The 17,835-nt window shown below is 59.3% G+C and overlaps 1 protein-coding gene across 1 annotated transcript in view; it reads left to right on the plus strand.

Annotated features, from left to right (window-relative positions):
* Positions 1-10,521: 10,521 nt before the first annotated feature.
* pdcd4a (programmed cell death 4a) overlaps positions 10,522-17,835 on the plus strand; it is a 41,069-nt gene continuing 33,755 nt past the window's right edge. The window contains exon 1 of the mRNA XM_041199497.1: positions 10,522-10,644. Within this exon, the coding sequence (XP_041055431.1) occupies positions 10,578-10,644 (67 nt within the window). The 5' untranslated portion in view covers positions 10,522-10,577. The remainder of the gene's footprint in view (positions 10,645-17,835) is intronic.

Here is a 17,835-nt window from a genome sequence, read left to right on the forward strand (position 1 = left end):
AGCACCCACACACCCAGCACCTACCCACCCCCCACCCACACACCCAACACTCACCCACCCAGCACCCATACACCCAGCACTCACACACCCAGCACCCACACACCCAGCACCTACCCACACCCACCCACACACCCAGCACTCACACACCCAGCACCCACACACCCAGCACCTACCCACACCCACCCACACACCCAGCACTCACACACCCAGCACCCACACACCCAGCACATACCCACACCCACCCACACACCCAGCACTCACACACCCAGCACCCACACACCCAGCACCCACACACCCAGCACCTACCCACACCCACCCACACACCCAGCACTCACACACCCAGCACCCACACACCCAGCACTCACACACCCAGCACTCACACACCCAGCACTCACACACCCAGCACCCACACACCCAGCACCCACACACCCAGCACCTACCCACACCCACCCACACACCCAGCACTCACACACCCAGCACCCACACACCCAGCACCTACCCACACCCACCCACACACCCAGCACTCACACAGCCAGCACTCACACACCCAGCACCCACACACCCAGCACCTACCCACACCCACCCACACACCCAGCACTCACACACCCAGCACCCACACACCCAGCACCTACCCACACCCACCCACACACCCAGCACTCACACACCCAGCACCCACACACCCAGCACCTACCCACACCCACCCACACACCTAGCACTCACACACCCAGCACTCACACACCCAGCACCCACACACCCAGCACCCACACACCCAGCACCTACCCACACCCACCCACACACCCAGCACTCACACACCCAGCACCCATACACCCAGCACCCATACACCCAGCACCCACACACCCAGCACCCACACACCCAGCACCCATACACCCAGCACTCACACACCCAGCACCCACCCCCCACCCACACACCCAGCACTCACACACCCAGCACCCACACACCCAGCACCCACCCCCCACCCACACACCCAGCACTCACACACCCAGCACCCACCCCCACCCACACACCCAGCACTCACACACCCAGCACCCATACACCCAGCACTCACACACCCAGCACCCACACACCCAGCACCCACACACCCAGCACTCACACACCCAGCACCCACACACCCAGCACCTACCCACCTCCACACACCCAGCACCCACCCCCCACCCACACACCCAGCACTCATACACCCAGCACCCACACACCCAGCACCCACACACCCAGCACCTACCCACACCCACCCACACACCCAGCACTCACACCCAGCACCCACACACCCAGCACCTATCCACACCCACCCACACACCCAGCACTCACACACCCAGCACCCACACACCCAGCACTCACACACCCAGCACCTACCCACACCCACCCACATACCCAGCACTCACACACCCAGCACCCACCCCCCACCCACACACGCAGCACTCACACACCCAGCACCCACACACCCAGCACCTACCCACCTCCACACACCCAGCACCCACCCCCCACCCACACACCCAGCACCCACACACCCAGCACCTACCCACACCCACCCACACACCCAGCACTCACACACCCAGCACCCACACACCCAGCACTCACACACCCAGCACTCACACACCCAGCACCTACCCACCTCCACACACCCAGCACCCACCCCCACCCACACACCCACCACCCACACACCCAGCACCCACGCCCCCCACACACCCAGCACCCACACACCCAGCACCTACCCACACCCACCCACACACCCAGCACTCACCCACCCAGCACCCATACACCCAGCACCCATACACCCAGCACCCACACACCCAGCACCCACACACCCAGCACCCACACACCCAGCACTCACACACCCAGCACCTACCCACACCCACCCACACACCCAGCACTCACACACCCAGCACTCACACACCCAGCACCCACACACCCAGCACCTACCCACCTCCACACACCCAGCACCCACCCCCACCCCCACACCCAGCACCCACACACCCAGCACCCACACACCCAGCACTCACACACCCAGCACCCACACACCCAGCACCTACCCACACCCACCCACACACCCAGCACTCACACACCCAGCACCCACACACCCAGCACCTACCCACACCCACCCACACACCCAGCACTCACACACCCAGCACTCACACACCCAGCACCTACCCACACCCACCCACACACCCAGCACCCACACACCCAGCACTCACACACCCAGCACTCACACACCCAGCACCCACACACCCAGCACCTACCCACACCCACCCACACACCCAGCACCCACACACCCAGCACTCACACACCCAGCACCCACACACCCAGCACCTACCCACACCCACCCACATACCCAGCACTCACACACCCAGCATCCACATACCCAGCACCCACACACCCAGCAGCTACCCACCTCCACACACCCAGCACCAACCCACAGAGCACCCACCCACAGAGCACCCAGAGAGCACCCATACAACACCCACCCAGCACCCACACACCCACCCGTCCAGCACCCAGCACCCATTCAACGGTCTTGTCCCCACCACAGCCACCTCGAGGGCAACGTGCAGAGGGGGTGAGACTCCTGGCATGTTGGAAGAATCTGACGGGGAGGGCCTTTCTCACCACCAGCCAAGCTACGTCTTGGTGCTTGTTGGAAAGTTCTGGCGATGAGGCATTCTGCTAAATGACTTTGACATTCTGCTGAGGGAACCATCCCACAGGATCTACCCTCTCCTTTTCCCTCAGGGCCTCTAAGACATTACATCCCGACCACTGCCTGATGGTCTAGTGGTCAAAGGTGTTTCTCTGCATAAATTTCCCCACGAGGGACAGGTGGTACGGCACGGTCCAACTACTTGGAGCATTCCGCGGCAGCGTGGCCATACCCATCTTTCACTACACCGGGGACAGGTAGAACCTCAGCATGTAGTGACACTTGGTGTTTGCATACTGAGTGTTTACACACAGCTTGATGCAGCCACACACAAAGATGGCCATCAGGATGAGGGCGATGTTGGGCACGTTTTTTCCCCCTTTACCTAGAGGCTTGTACATCGTGACCCCGTGGACATGATCCATTTTCGACCTCCAGATAAATCGAAAGATGGCTCGGGTGATCGCCACCACGCAGGAGTGTGGAATGGGCCAGACCTGCGCCATGTACAGCAACAGCGAGAGTGCCTCACACCTGATGACCAGGTTCTTACCCGCAATGGAGAGGGAGCGTCGCTCCCACACGCCCAGTTTCCTTTTCACCATAGACACTCACTCCTTCCAGTTTCTAACACATGCCCCGGTCCCTCCGAACCATATCCCCAGTACCTTCAGGCCGTCAGCCCTGACAGCGAAGGGGTCAAAGGATCGGTCAGCCCAGTTCCCAAAGAACATGGCCTCGCTCTTCCCACGATTTACCTTGGCTCCCGAGGCCAGTTCGAACTGGTCGCAGATGTGGATCAGTCTGCACACCGACAGCGGATCCGAGCAGAAGATGGGGACATTGTCCATGTACAGAGAGACTTTGACCCGAGTGCCTCCACTGTCTGGGATCGTCACTCCTCTTATGCCCCAATCCTTCCTGATGGACTCAGCAAAGGGTTCAATGCAACACACAAACAGGACAGGCGAGAAAGGGCAGCCCTGCCTGACTCCAGATTCAATCGGAAAGCTATCTGATTTCCACCCATTGATTGAGACTGCGCTCCTGATGTTAGTGTAGAGCAGTTGGATCCAATTGCGAATTCCTTCCCCAAACCCCATTTTGGAGAGCACATCCACCATGTTGGTGTGCGATATTCTGTCAAAGGCCTTCTCCTGATCCAGGCCAATGAGGCAGGTATCCACACCCCGTCCTGCACATAGGCAATCGTATCCCTGAGCAGCACGAGGCTGTCCGAGATCTTCCTGCCCGGCACAGTGCAGGTCTGGTCAGGGTGGACCACCCATTCCAGAGCGGATTTGACCCGATTGGACAGAATCTTATAGTCCACATTCAACAGCGAAATGGGTCGCCAATTTCTAATTTCCTCCCTTTTCCCCCCTTGTGCTTGTAGATGAGGGTGATGATGCCTTTCCTCATGGATTCTGACATGCTGCCGGCCAGGAGCATACTCTCATACACTTCTAGCAGGTCTGGGCCCATCCAGTCCCACAGAGCCGAATACAACTCCAACCGGCAAGCCGTCGCTTCCGGGAGTTTTACTCTTCTCGAAGGACTCAAGGGCCTCCGTCAGTTTGACAGCAGTAGCAGTTTTAGGAACTTGTCAGCTTTTAGTTCTGATAATTTTCTCAGTATCTATTCCCCGATGATTGTAATTGTTTTAAGTTCCTCCCTCCCTTTTACCTCCTGATTCACAATTAATTCTAGGATGTTATTTGTATCCTCTACAGTGATGACAGATGCAAAATAACTGTTCACTTCATCTGCCATTTCCTTATTTTCCATTATTAATTCCCCATTCTCACTTTCTGGGGTCCCAATGCTCGCTTTATTTACTCTTTTCCTTTTTAAATATCTGTAGAAACGCTAGCTGTTTTTATATTTTTAGCTAGCTTTTTCTTATACTCTAATTTCTCCCTCCTTATCAATCTTTTACTCATTCTTCGCTGTTCTTTATATTCTGTCCAATCTTCTGACCTGCTACTCGTCTTTGTGGAATTATAGGCATCTTTCAATTTAATATTATCTTTAACTTCTATGGTTATCCACGGATGGTGTGTCCTTCCTTGGAGTCTTTCCTTCTCACTGGAATGTATCTTTTCTGAGTATTCTGAAAAATCTCCTTAAATGTCTGCCACTGAATCTCTAATAACCAATCCCTTAATCTCACTTTCCAGTTCATTTTACCCAGCTGTCTTCATACCCTCATAATTGCCCTTATTTAAACTTAAAACCCTACCTAGTCTTAGATAGCAAGAGTTTCAACAAATATGTAAAAAGGAAGAGAGTAGCTAAAGTAAACATTGGTCCCTTAGAGGTTGAGACTGGAGAATTAATAATAGGAAACAAGGAAATGGCAGAAGCATTGTCCAAGTATTTTGCATCTGTCTTTACTGTAGAAGACAGGAAAAGCATCCCAGTTTGAAAATCAAGAGGGAAGAGGGAGGGTGGAACTTTTAATTAATTACTATCATGAGAAAAAGTAATGGGAAAACTAATGGGATTAAAGGCAGACAAGTCCCCTGGACCTGATGGCCTGCATCCTTGGGTCTTAAAATAACTGGCTGCAGAGATTAGTTGTAAACTTCCAAAATTCCCTCGATTCTGAAAAAGTCCCAGCGGATTGGAAAATGCAATGCCTGTATTCAGGAGTGGAGGGAGACAGAAAGCAAGAAACTATAAGCCAGTTAACCTAACATGCGTCACTGGGAAAATGCTAGAATCCGTTATTAAAGAAGCTGTAGCTGGAAAATCATAATATTAATCAGGCAGAGTCAACATGGTTTTGTGAAAGGTAAATTGTGTTTGAATAATTTATTAGAGTTCTTTGAGACATAGTGTAGCGCCTTCTTTGAATTAAACAAAAGCACAACGGAGCACGGCTCCCTGGTGCATTCCCCACGGGCACCGCCTCGACCAGAGTTGGACTTCCCAACCTAAATCGACGCCCTTTTCTCATCCAGTATAAATTGTTGCTCCCTTTTGAGGTTTGGTAACTGCGGCATCTTATCCCGGTGAATTGCAAGGTGCAAAGCTCCAACTTCATTCAGCAATGTTCAAGTTCCGTCCTGGCAGGCGACCATTTCTATGTGTCCTTCCTACCAAAATGAATCATTTGACACTTGGTCCACATTAACCCTCAGCTGCCACCTGTCTACCCATCCCACCAACCTGTCTGAAGCTCTGCACTATCCAAACTGCCAATTAAGGGAAAGAGCACTGACCACCCCCCACCGCCTTCTGAGGAATTCCACTCTGGAGGAAGGCAACTTGTTATTGTGGGTTGGTCAGTTAGAAAAATCCAGAAGGAACTGCCTCACTTTCTTTCAGATTTGAATCCTCACCTGATCCTGCCAATCTTCCCCATTGAGGAGCTGCAGCCGGGTCCTCCAGCTCCTCCTCCCTCCGGCACCGACTCCGCCCCCTCCTCCCTCCGGCACCGACTCCGCCCTCCCTCCGGCACCGACTCCGCCCCCCGCCTCCGGCACCGACCCCGCCCCCCTCCCTCCGGCCCCCACCCCGCCCCCGCCCCTCCTCCCTCCGGCACCGACTCCGCCCCCCTCCCTCCGGCCCCGACCCCGCCCCCCCTCCCTCCGGCCCCGACCCCGCCCCCCCTCCTCCTCCCTCCGGCCCCGACCCCGCCCCCCCTCCTCCTCCCTCCGGCCCCAACTCCGCCCCCGACTCCGCCCCCCGTCCTCCTCCCTCCGGCACCGACTCCGCCCCCCCTCCGGCACCGACTCCGCCCCCTCCTCCCTCCGGCACCGACTCCGCCCCCTCCTCCCTCCGGCACCGACTCCGCCCCCTCCTCCCTCCGGCACCGACTCCGCCCCCTCCTCCCTCCGGCACCGACTCCGCCCTCCCTCCGGCCCCGACTCCGCCCCCTCCTCCCTCCGGCCCCGACCCCGCCCCCCCTCCGGCCCCGACCCCGCCCTCCCTCCGGCCCCGACCCCGACCTCCCTCCGGCCCCGACCCCGCCCCCCCCCTCCCTCCGGCCCCGACCCCGCCCCCCCCTCCCTCCGGCCCCGACCCCGCCCCCCCCTCCCTCCGGCCCCGACCCCGCCCCCCCCCTCCCTCCGGCCCCGACCCCCGCCCCCCCCTCCCTCCGGCACCGACCCCGCCCCCTCCTCCCTCCGGCCCCGACCCCGCCCCCCCCTCCCTCCGGCCCCGACCCCGCCCCCCCCTCCCTCCGGCCCCGACCCCGCCCCCCCCTCCCTCCGGCCCCGACCCCGCCCCCCCCCTCCCTCCGGCCCCGACCCCGCCCCCCCCCTCCCTCCGGCCCCGACCCCGCCCCCCCCCTCCCTCCGGCCCCGACCCCGCCCCCCCCCCTCCCTCCGGCCCCGACCCCGCCCCCCCCTCCCTCCGGCCCCGACCCCGCCCCCCCCTCCCTCCGGCCCCGACCCCGCCCCCCCCTCCCTCCGGCCCCGACCCCGCCCCCCCCCTCCCTCCGGCCCCGACCCCGCCCCCCCCCCTCCCTCCGGCCCCGACCCCGCCCCCCCCCTCCCTCCGGCCCCGACCCCCGCCCCCCCCCCTCCCTCCGGCCCCGACCCCGCCCCCCCCTCCCTCCGGCCCCGACCCCGCCCCCCCCCTCCCTCCGGCACCGAACCCGCCCCCCCTCCCTCCGGCACCGAACCCGCCCCTCCTCCCTCCGGCACCGACCCCGCCCCTCCTCCCTCCGGCACCGACCCCGCCCCCCCTCCCTCCGGCCCCGATCCCGCCCCCCTCCCTCCGGCCCCGACCCCGCCCCCCTCCCTCCGGCCCCGACCCCGCCCCCCCTCCCTCCGGCCCCGACCCCGCCCCCCCTCCTCCTCCCTCCGGCCCCAACTCCGGCACCGACTCCGCCCCCCGTCCTCCTCCCTCCGGCACCGACTCCGCCCCCCCTCCGGCACCGACTCCGCCCCCTCCTCCCTCCGGCACCGACTCCGCCCCCTCCTCCCTCCGGCACCGACTCCGCCCCCTCCTCCCTCCGGCACCGACACCGCCCCCTCCTCCCTCCGGCACCGACTCCGCCCCCTCCTCCCTCCGGCACCGACTCCGCCCCCTCCTCCCTCCGGCACCGACTCCGGCACCGACTCCGCCCCCTCCTCCCTCCGGCACCGACTCCGCCCCCTCCTCCCTCCGGCACCGACTCCGCCCCCTCCTCCCTCCGGCACCGACTCCGCCCCCTCCTCCCTCCGGCACCGACTCCGCCCCCTCCTCCCTCCGGCACCGACTCCGCCCCCTCCTCCCCTCCGGCACCGACTCCGCCCCCTCCTCCCTCCGGCACCGACTCCGCCCCCTCCTCCCTCCGGCACCGACTCCGCCCCCTCCTCCCTCCGGCACCGACTCCGCCCCCTCCTCCCTCCGGCACCGACTCCGCCCCCTCCTCCCTCCGGCACCGACCCCGCCCCCTCCTCCCTCCGGCACCGACCCCGCCCCCTCCTCCCTCCGGCCCCGACCCCCGCCCCCTCCTCCCTCCGGCCCCGACCCCGCCCCCTCCTCCCTCCGGCCCCGACCCCGCCCCCTCCTCCCTCCGGCCCCGACCCCGCCCCCTCCTCCCTCCGGCCCCGACCCCGCCCCCTCCTCCCTCCGGCCCCGACCCCGCCCCCTCCTCCCTCCGGCCCCGACCCCGCCCCCCTCCTCCCTCCGGCCCCGACCCCGCCCCCTCCTCCCTCCGGCCCCGACCCCGCCCCCTCCTCCCTCCGGCCCCGACCCCGCCCCCTCCTCCCTCCGGCCCCGACCCCGCCCCCCCCTCCCTCCGGCCCCGACCCCGCCCCCCCCCTCCCTCCGGCCCCGACCCCGCCCCCCCCCTCCCTCCGGCCCCGACCCCGCCCCCCCCCTCCCTCCGGCCCCGACCCCGCCCCCCCCTCCCTCCGGCCCCGACCCCGCCCCCCCTCCCTCCGGCCCCGACCCCGCCCCCCCTCCCTCCGGCCCCGACCCCGCCCCCCCTCCCTCCGGCCCCGACCCCGCCCCCCCTCCGGCCCCGACCCCGCCCCCCCTCCCTCCGGCCCCGACCCCGCCCCGCCCTCCCTCCGGCCCCGACCCCGCGCCGCCCTCCCTCCGGCCCCGACCCAGACACCCCTCCCTCCGGCCCCGACCCCGACCCCCCTCCGGCCCCGCCCCCCTCCTCCCTCCGGCCCCGACTCCGCCCCTCCCTCCTCCTCCCTCCGGCCCCGACTCCGCCCCTCCCTCCTCCTCCCTCCGGCCCCGACTCCGCCCCTCCCTCCTCCTCCCTCCGGCCCCGACTCCGCCCCTCCCTCCTCCTCCCTCCGGCCCCGACTCCGCCCCTCCCTCCTCCTCCCTCCGGCCCCGACTCCGCCCTTTCCTCCTCCTCCCTCCGGCCCCGACTCGGCCCCTCCCTCCTCCTCCCTCCGGCCCCGACTCCGCCCCTCCCTCCTCCTCCCTCCGGCCCCGACTCCGCCCCTCCCTCCTCCTCCCTCCGGCCCCGACTCCGCCCCTCCCTCCTCCTCCCTCCGGCCCCGACTCCGCCCCTCCCTCCTCCTCCCTCCGGCCCCGACTCCGCCCCTCCCTCCTCCTCCCTCCGGCCCCGACTCCGCCCCTCCCTCCTCCTCCCTCCGGCCCCGACTCCGCCCCTCCCTCCGGCCCCGACTCCACCCCTCCCTCCGGCCCCGACTCCACCCCTCCCTCCTCCTCCCTCCGGCCCCGACTCCGCCCCCCCGTCCTCCTCCCTCCGGCCCCGACTCGGCCCCCGCCCCGCCACCCCCCCTCCCTTCAGCACCGACTCCGCCCCCCCACCCCTCCCTTCAGCACCGACTCCGGCCCCTCCCTCCCTCCAGCTCCCCCCTCCGGCACCGACTCCGGCCCCCCCTCCCCCTCCCTCTGGCCCCCCTGGGCCCGCCCCCCCCCCCCCCCGCCCCCGGGCGGGCGGCCCCCCCCCCCCCCCCCCCCCCCGGGGGCGGGCGGCCCCCCCCCCCCCCCCCCGCGGGCGGGCGGCCCCCCCCCCCCCCCCCCCGGACTCCGGGCGGGCGGCCCCCCCCCCCCCCGGACCCCGGGCGGGCGGCCCCCCCCCCCCCCCCCCCCGCCCCCCCCGGACTCCGGGCGGGCGGGCGGCCCCCCCCCCCCCGCCGACTCCGGGCGGGCGGCCCCCCCCCCCCGCCCCGCCGACTCCGGGCGGGCGGCCCCCCCCCCCGCCGACTCCGGGCGGGCGGGCGGGCCCGACTCCCCCCCGCCGACTCCGGGCGGGCCCGACTCCCCCCCGCCGACTCCGGGCGGGCCCGACTCCCCCCCGCCGACTCCGGGCGGGCCCGACTCCCCCCCGCCGACTCCGGGCGGGCCCGACTCCCCCCCGCCGACTCCGGGCGGGCCCGACTCCCCCCCGCCGACTCCGGGCGGGCCCGACTCCCCCCCGCCGACTCCGGGCGGGCCCGACTCCCCCCCGCCGACTCCGGGCGGGCCCGACTCCCCCCCGCCGACTCCGGGCGGGCCCGACTCCCCCCCGCCGACTCCGGGCGGGCCCGACTCCCCCCCGCCGACTCCGGGCGGGCCGGACTCCCCCCCTCCCTCTCCTCCCTCCGGCACCTACTCCGGCCACCAGCACCGACTCCTCCCCTGCCAGCATTGACGCCCTCCCCATCGACTCACCGCCTCCGGCACGGACTCCTCTCTCTCCCCCCCACCCCCACCGACTTGCCGAGCATTTCCCTTTCGCCTCTTCTGATTGGCTGAGAGCCTGCTTCTATAGTTGTTTTCCTCTCGCCGTTTCCAAATGGTCAGAATTTCCCCACCTCCTCTAATCCGATTGGCTAATACTTCACCCCGCCACCTGATTGGCTGTTATCGCCCCACACCTTCCGCCCCATTGTCTAATCGCGTGGTCCGCCCGTCAGTCACGTGAACAAACACAGGCGTTGCTGAGCGCGAGGTGAGGCTGAGGGAGGAGCGTGCGCGAGAGAGAGTGAGCGAGACGGGGGGGGGGGGGGGAAGGGAAATGCGAGGCGACGGAATGGCGGCCGAGGTAGACGCCTGGTCCGTAGTTACAGCAACAACAAGAACCGGTAAGGAGCAGGAGGCGCGGGTAACCGGGGTAAACGTAATTCACCAGGAACAATAAGGGCTTGGACAACACTGCCCCCCGCCCCGGACATTAGACACACACCCCCCTTCACTGGTCACTCACCCGTTCACTGGACATTCCCCACTTCACTGGTCATTCCTGTAGATGGACACTCCCCCCCTTCACTGGTCATTCCTCCCTTCACTGGTCACTCCCCCTTCACTGGACAATCCTGTAGATGGACACTCCCCCGTTCACTGGTCACTCCCCCGTTCACTGGTCATTCCTGTAGATGGTCACTCCCCCCCGTTCACTGGTCACTCCCCCGTTCACTGGTCACTCCCCCGTTCACTGGACATTCCTGTAGATGGTCACTCCCCCCCGTTCACTGGTCACTCCCCCGTTCACTGGTCACTCACCCGTTCACTGGACAATCCTGTAGATGGACACTCCCCCGTTCACTGGTCACTCCCCCGTTCACTGGTCATTCCTGTAGATGGTCACTCCCCCCCGTTCACTGGTCACTCCCCCGTTCACTGGTCACTCCCCCGTTCACTGGACATTCCTGTAGATGGACACTCCCCCCGTTCACTGGTCACTCACCCGTTCACTGGACAATCCTGTAGATGGACACTCCCCCGTTCACTGGACATTCCTGTAGATGGACACTCCCCCGTTCACTGGACATTCCTGTAGATGGTCACTCCCCCCCTTCACTGGTCATTCCTCACTTCACTGGTCACTCCCCCGTTCACTGGACATTCCTGTAGATGGTCACTCCCCCCCTTCACTGGTCATTCCTCACTTCACTGGTCACTCCCCCTTCACTGGACATTCCTGTAGATGGTCACTCCCCCCCTTCACTGGTCACTCCCCCCCTTCACTGGTCACTCCCCACTTCACTGGACATTCCTGTAGATGGTCACTCCCCCCTTCACTGGTCACTCCCCACTTCACTGGACATTCCTGTAGATGGTCACTCCCCCCCCTTCACTGGTCACTCCCCACTTCACTGGTCACTCCCCCTTCACTGGACATTCCTGTAGATGGTCACTCCCCCCCTTCACTGGTCACTCCCCACTTCACTGGTCACTCCCCCTTCACTGGACATTCCTGTAGATGGTCACTCCCCCCCTTCACTGGTCACTCCCCACTTCACTGGTCACTCCCCCTTCACTGGTCACTCCCCCGTTCACTGGTCACTCCCCCGTTCACTGGTCATTCCTGTAGATGGTCACTCCCCCCGTTCACTGGTCACTCCCCCGTTCACTGGTCACTCCCCCTTCACTGGACATTCCTGTAGATGGACACTCCCCCGTTCACTGGTCACTCCCCCGTTCACTGGTCATTCCTGTAGATGGTCACTCCCCCCGTTCACTGGTCACTCCCCCGTTCACTGGACATTCCTGTAGATGGACACTCCCCCCGTTCACTGGTCACTCACCCGTTCACTGGACAATCCTGTAGATGGACACTCCCCCGTTCACTGGACATTCCTGTAGATGGTCACTCCCCCCCTTCACTGGTCATTCCTCACTTCACTGGTCACTCCCCCTTCACTGGACATTCCTGTAGATGGTCACTCCCCCCCTTCACTGGTCACTCCCCACTTCACTGGACATTCCTGTAGATGGTCACTCCCCCCTTCACTGGTCACTCCCCCCTTCACTGGTCACTCCCCACTTCACTGGACATTCCTGTAGATGGTCACTCCCCCCCCTTCACTGGTCACTCCCCACTTCACTGGTCACTCCCCCTTCACTGGACATTCCTGTAGATGGTCACTCCCCCCCTTCACTGGTCACTCCCCACTTCACTGGTCACTCCCCCTTCACTGGACATTCCTGTAGATGGTCACTCCCCCCGTTCACTGGACACTCCCCCGTTCACTGGACATTCCTGTAGATGGTCACTCCCCCCGTTCACTGGTCACTCCCCCTTCACTGGACATTCCTGTAGATGGTCACTCCCCCCGTTCACTGGTCACTCCCCTCATTCACTGGTCATTCCCCCCTTCACTGGTCACTCCCTCGTTCACTGGTCACTCCCCTCATTCACTGGTCATTCCCCCCTTCACTGGTCACTCCCCCTTCACTGGACATTCCTGTAGATGGTCACTCCCCCTGTTCACTGGTCACTCCCCCTTCACTGGACATTCCTGTAGATGGTCACTCCCCCCGTTCACTGGACACTCCCCCGTTCACTGGACATTCCTGTAGATGGTCACTCCCCCCGTTCACTTGTCACTCCCCTCATTCACTGGTCATTCCCCCCTTCACTGGTCACTCCCTCGTTCACTGGACATTCCTGTGGATGGACACTCCCCCTGTTCACTGGTCACTCCCCCGTTCACTGGTCGTTCCTGTAGATGGGCACTCCCCCCGTTCACTGGACAATCCTGTAGATGGACACTCCCCCGTTCACTGGTCACTCCCCCGTTCACTGGACATTCCTGTAGATGGACACTCCCCCCGTTCACTGGTCACTTCCCCGTTCACTGGTCATTCCTGTAGATGGTCACTCTCCCCGTTCACTGGTCACTCCCCCGTTCACTGGACAATCCTGTAGATGGTCACTCCCCCCGTTCACTGGACACTCCCCCGTTCACTGGACATTCCTGTAGATGGTCACTCCCCCCGTTCACTTGTCACTCCCCTCATTCACTGGTCATTCCCCCCTTCACTGGTCACTCCCTCGTTCACTGGACATTCCTGTGGATGGACACTCCCCCTGTTCACTGGTCACTCCCCCGTTCACTGGTCGTTCCTGTAGATGGGCACTCCCCCCGTTCACTGGACAATCCTGTAGATGGACACTCCCCCGTTCACTGGTCACTCCCCTGTTCACTGGACATTCCTGTAGATGGACACTCCCCCCGTTCACTGGTCACTTCCCCGTTCACTGGTCATTCCTGTAGATGGTCACTCTCCCCGTTCACTGGTCACTCCCCCGTTCACTGGACAATCCTGTAGATGGTCACTCCCCCCGTTCACTGGTCACTCCCCCGTTCACTGGACAATCCTGTAGATGGTCACTCCCCCCGTTCACTGGTCACTTCCCCGTTCACTGGTCATTCCTGTAGATGGTCACTCCCCCGTTCACTGGACAATCCTGTAGATGGTCACTCCCCCGTTCACTGGTCACTCCCCTGTTCACTGGACATTCCTGTAGATGGACACTCCCCGTTCACTGGTCACTCCCCCCGTTCACTGGACAATCCTGTAGGTGGACACTTCCCCGTTCACTGAACAATCCTGTAGATGGACACTCCCCTGTTCACTGGTCACTCCCCCGTTAACTGGACCTTCCTGTAGATGGACACTCCCTCATTCACTGGACCTTCCTGTAGATGGGCACTCCCTCGTTCACTGGACCTTCCTGTAGATGGGCACTCCCCTGTTCACTGGACATTCCCCCGTTCACTGGGCATAGAAACATCAAAAATAGGAGCAGGGGTAGGTCATTTGGTCCATCAAGCCTGCTCTGCCATTCAATATGATCACGGCTGATCCTCTAACTCAACACTGTACTCCTGCTCTCCTCATATCCCTTTAAAGTCCAGAAAACCATCTCTTTCCTCCTTAAATATATTCGGTGACTGCATGGCCCTCTGTGGTAATGAATTCCACAGGTTTACCACCTTCTAAGTGAAGAAGTTGCTCATCATCTCAGTTCTAAATGGTCAAGCAAGTATCCTGAGATTGTGACTCCTTGTTCTAGACTCCAGCCAGAGGAAATATCTCTACATCCAGTCTGTCCAGCCCTGTCAGAATTTTATATGTTTCAATGAGATCTCCTTTCATTCTGCTAAACTCTAGTGAATACAGGCCTAGTCGACCCAATCTCTCTTACGACAATCCTGTCATCCCAGGAATCAGTCTGGTGAACCTTCGCTGCACTCCCTGTATGGCAAGTATAGCAAATATATCCTTTCTTAGGTAAGGAGACCAAAACTGCACACACTACTCCAGGTGTGGGTCTCACCAAGGCCCTGTACAGCTGCAGTAAGACATCCTTGCTCCTGTACTCAAGTCCTCTTGTAATGAAGGCTAATATACCATTTGCCTTCTTAACTGCTTGCAGCACCTGCATGCTTGCTTTCAGTGACTGGTATACACGGACACCCAAATCTATTGCCATTTAAATAATACTTTGCCATTCTGTTTTTCCTACCAAAGTGGATAACTTCACACTTCTCTAAATTGCTTGAAACTTAACACCCTCCTCCTTGCTCACATTCCCACCAAGTTTCATGTCATCAGCGAACTTGGAAATATTACATTTGGTCCCCTCATCCAAATCATTGGTATATATTGTCAATAGCAGGGGCCCAAGCACCGATCCCTGCAATACCCCACTAGTCAGCACCTGCCACCCCAAAAAAGACCCGTTTATTCCTACTCCCTGTTTCCTGTCTGCTAACCAATTCTCAATCCATGCCAATATATTACTCCCAATCCCAAGTGCTTTAACTTTACACATTAACCTCTTACGTAGGATTTTATCAAAAGCTTTCTGAAAATCCAAGTACACCACACCCACTGGTTCTCTGTTATCTATCCTGCTAGTTACATCCTCAAAAAAACTCCATTAGGTTTGTCAAACATGATTTCCCTTTCATAAACCCATGCTGACTTTGTCTAATCCCATTGTTATTGTCTAAGTGTCCTGTTATCACATCGTCGAAAATAGACTCTAGCGTTTTCCCCACTACTGAGGTTAGGCTAACCGGTCTGTAATTCTCCCTCCGTCTTTTTTTAATTAGTGGGGTTCCATTTGCCACCCTCCAACCTGCTGGGACTGTTCCAAAATCTACAGAATTTTGGAAAATGACAACCAACACATCCACTATTTCCAATGGCATTTCCTTTAGTACTTTGGGATTATCGGACCCTGGGGTTTTATCAGCTTTCAGTTCCATTAATTTCTCTAGCACTATTGTTTTAATAATACCAGTTTCCTTCAATTCTCTTCTCACTCGACCTGTGGTTCGCTAGTATTTCTGGGAAGTTATTTGTGTCTCCCTCTGTGAAGACAGAACTAAAGTAGTTGTTAATTGCCATTTCCTTGTTTACTGTTATAAATTCCCCTGTTTCAGACATTTGTCTTCAGTAATCTTTCTCTTTTTACATACTTACGGAAGCTTTTACAGTCTGCTTTTATGTTCCTTGCCAGTTTACTCTCATACTCTATTTTTCCCTCTTAATCAATCCCTTGGTTCCCCCATCTGCCCCACCCCATTTAAACAGTATAAACTTCATCACATCTCTACTTCTCTGTAGAAGGGTTATACGGACTTGAAACATTAACTCTGTTTCACTCTCCACAGATGCTGCTAGACCTGCTGAGTTTTTCCAGCATTTTCTGTTTTGTTCCAGATTTCCAGCATCTGTAGTATTTTGCTTTTATGTTGGTCCTCCTTTGCTGAATTCTAAATTGTCTCAATGCTCAGGCTTGCTACTTTTTCGAGCAACTTTATATGACTCCTCTTTGGATCTAATAATATCCTTAGTTTCTTTTGTTAGCCATGGTTAGGCCACTTTTCCTGTTGCATTTTTGTACCAAAAAGGAATATGTAATTGTTGCAATGCATACATTCATTCCTTAAATATTAGCCATTGTCTATCCACTATAATGCCTTTTAATGAAATTCCCCAATCTATCTTAGCCAACTCACTCCTCATAACTTTCGTGGTTTCCTTTGTTAAGATTTAGGACCCTGGTTTCAGATTGGACTACTTCACTTTTCATCCTAATGAAGAATTCTGTCATGTTATGGTCACTGTTCCCTAAAGGACCCCGCACAACAAGTTTATTAATTAAACCATTTCCGTTGCACAACACCAAATTTAAGATAGCCTGTTCCCTAGTCGGTTCCTCGTTTAAACAACCATCTTGTACACACTCCAGGAATTCATCCGCCACAGTTTAATTGCTAATTTGGTTTGTCCAGTCTATATGTATGTTAATGTCACCCATGATCACTGTAACACCCTTGTTACATCCGTCTCTAATTTCCTGTTTAATGCCATCCCCTACCGTATCAGTATTGTTTGGAGGCCTATAGACAACTCCCACTAATGTTTTCTGCCTCTTGTTACCACCTAGACTGATTCTATATCTAGATTTTCTGAGCCAATATCCTCTCTCAGTATTGCACTGATTTCATTCTTAATTAACGACACCACATCACTTCCTTTTCCTTTTTGCCTGATCATCCTAAATATCGAGTACCCTTGGATATTCAGTTCCTAGCCTTGGTCACCCTGCAGCCATGTGGCCATAATTGCAATCATATCGTACCCATTTACATTTGCGCTATTAATCTGTCTACCTTATTGCGAATGCTGGCACTCCTGTAAATGGATGATCCCTCAGTGCACTCAATAATGGGCTTAGGCTGCTGGTTTTCATTTTGCGGTTCTCATTTTAAACTTGTTGACTTCTCTCAGATGTTTTTCCTTCCTCAGTGTGAATGCTGCGGGCTACAAATCACAGGAAACAATATCCTCTTCCCTCCCCTCCCCCTTTCTCTGCAATCATTCTGCTCCCCTGCATCAACACTGCCCATAATTAAAAGCAATGTTATTCCACACCCTTCATGTTTATTTGGAGGCCTGAAGAAACTTTTCAGTTTTTCCACTTCGGTCAGGTGGTATTTTTAAGAACATAATGGTCAGACCACATTTAGAATATTGTGAGCAATTTTGGGCCCCGTACCTCAGGAAGGATGTTCTGGCCCTGGATAGGGTCCAGAGGAGGTTCATGAGAACGATCCCAGGAATGAAAGGCTTAACATATGAGGAACATTTGAGGACTCTGAGTCTATACTCGATGGAGTTTAGAAAGAAGAGGGGGGGGGATTTGATTGAAACATACAGAATACTGAAAGGCCTGGATAGAGTGAATGTGGGGAAGATGTTTCCATTAGTAGGAGAGACTAGGACCCGAGGGCACAGCCTCAGAGTAAAAGGAAGACCTTTTAGAACAGAGATGAGGAGAATCTATGGAATTCATTGCCACAGAAGGCTGTGGAGGCCAGGTCATTGAGTGTATTTAAGTCCAAGATAGATAGGTTCTTGATTGGTAAGGGGATCAAAGGTTACGGAGAGTAGGCGGGAGAATGGGGTTGAGAAACTTATCAGCTATGATTCAATGGCAGAGCAGACTCGATGGGCTGAATGGCCTAATT

Source organism: Carcharodon carcharias, chromosome 1, assembly GCF_017639515.1.
Source record: "Carcharodon carcharias isolate sCarCar2 chromosome 1, sCarCar2.pri, whole genome shotgun sequence".
NCBI classification, from domain to species: domain Eukaryota; kingdom Metazoa; phylum Chordata; class Chondrichthyes; order Lamniformes; family Lamnidae; genus Carcharodon; species Carcharodon carcharias.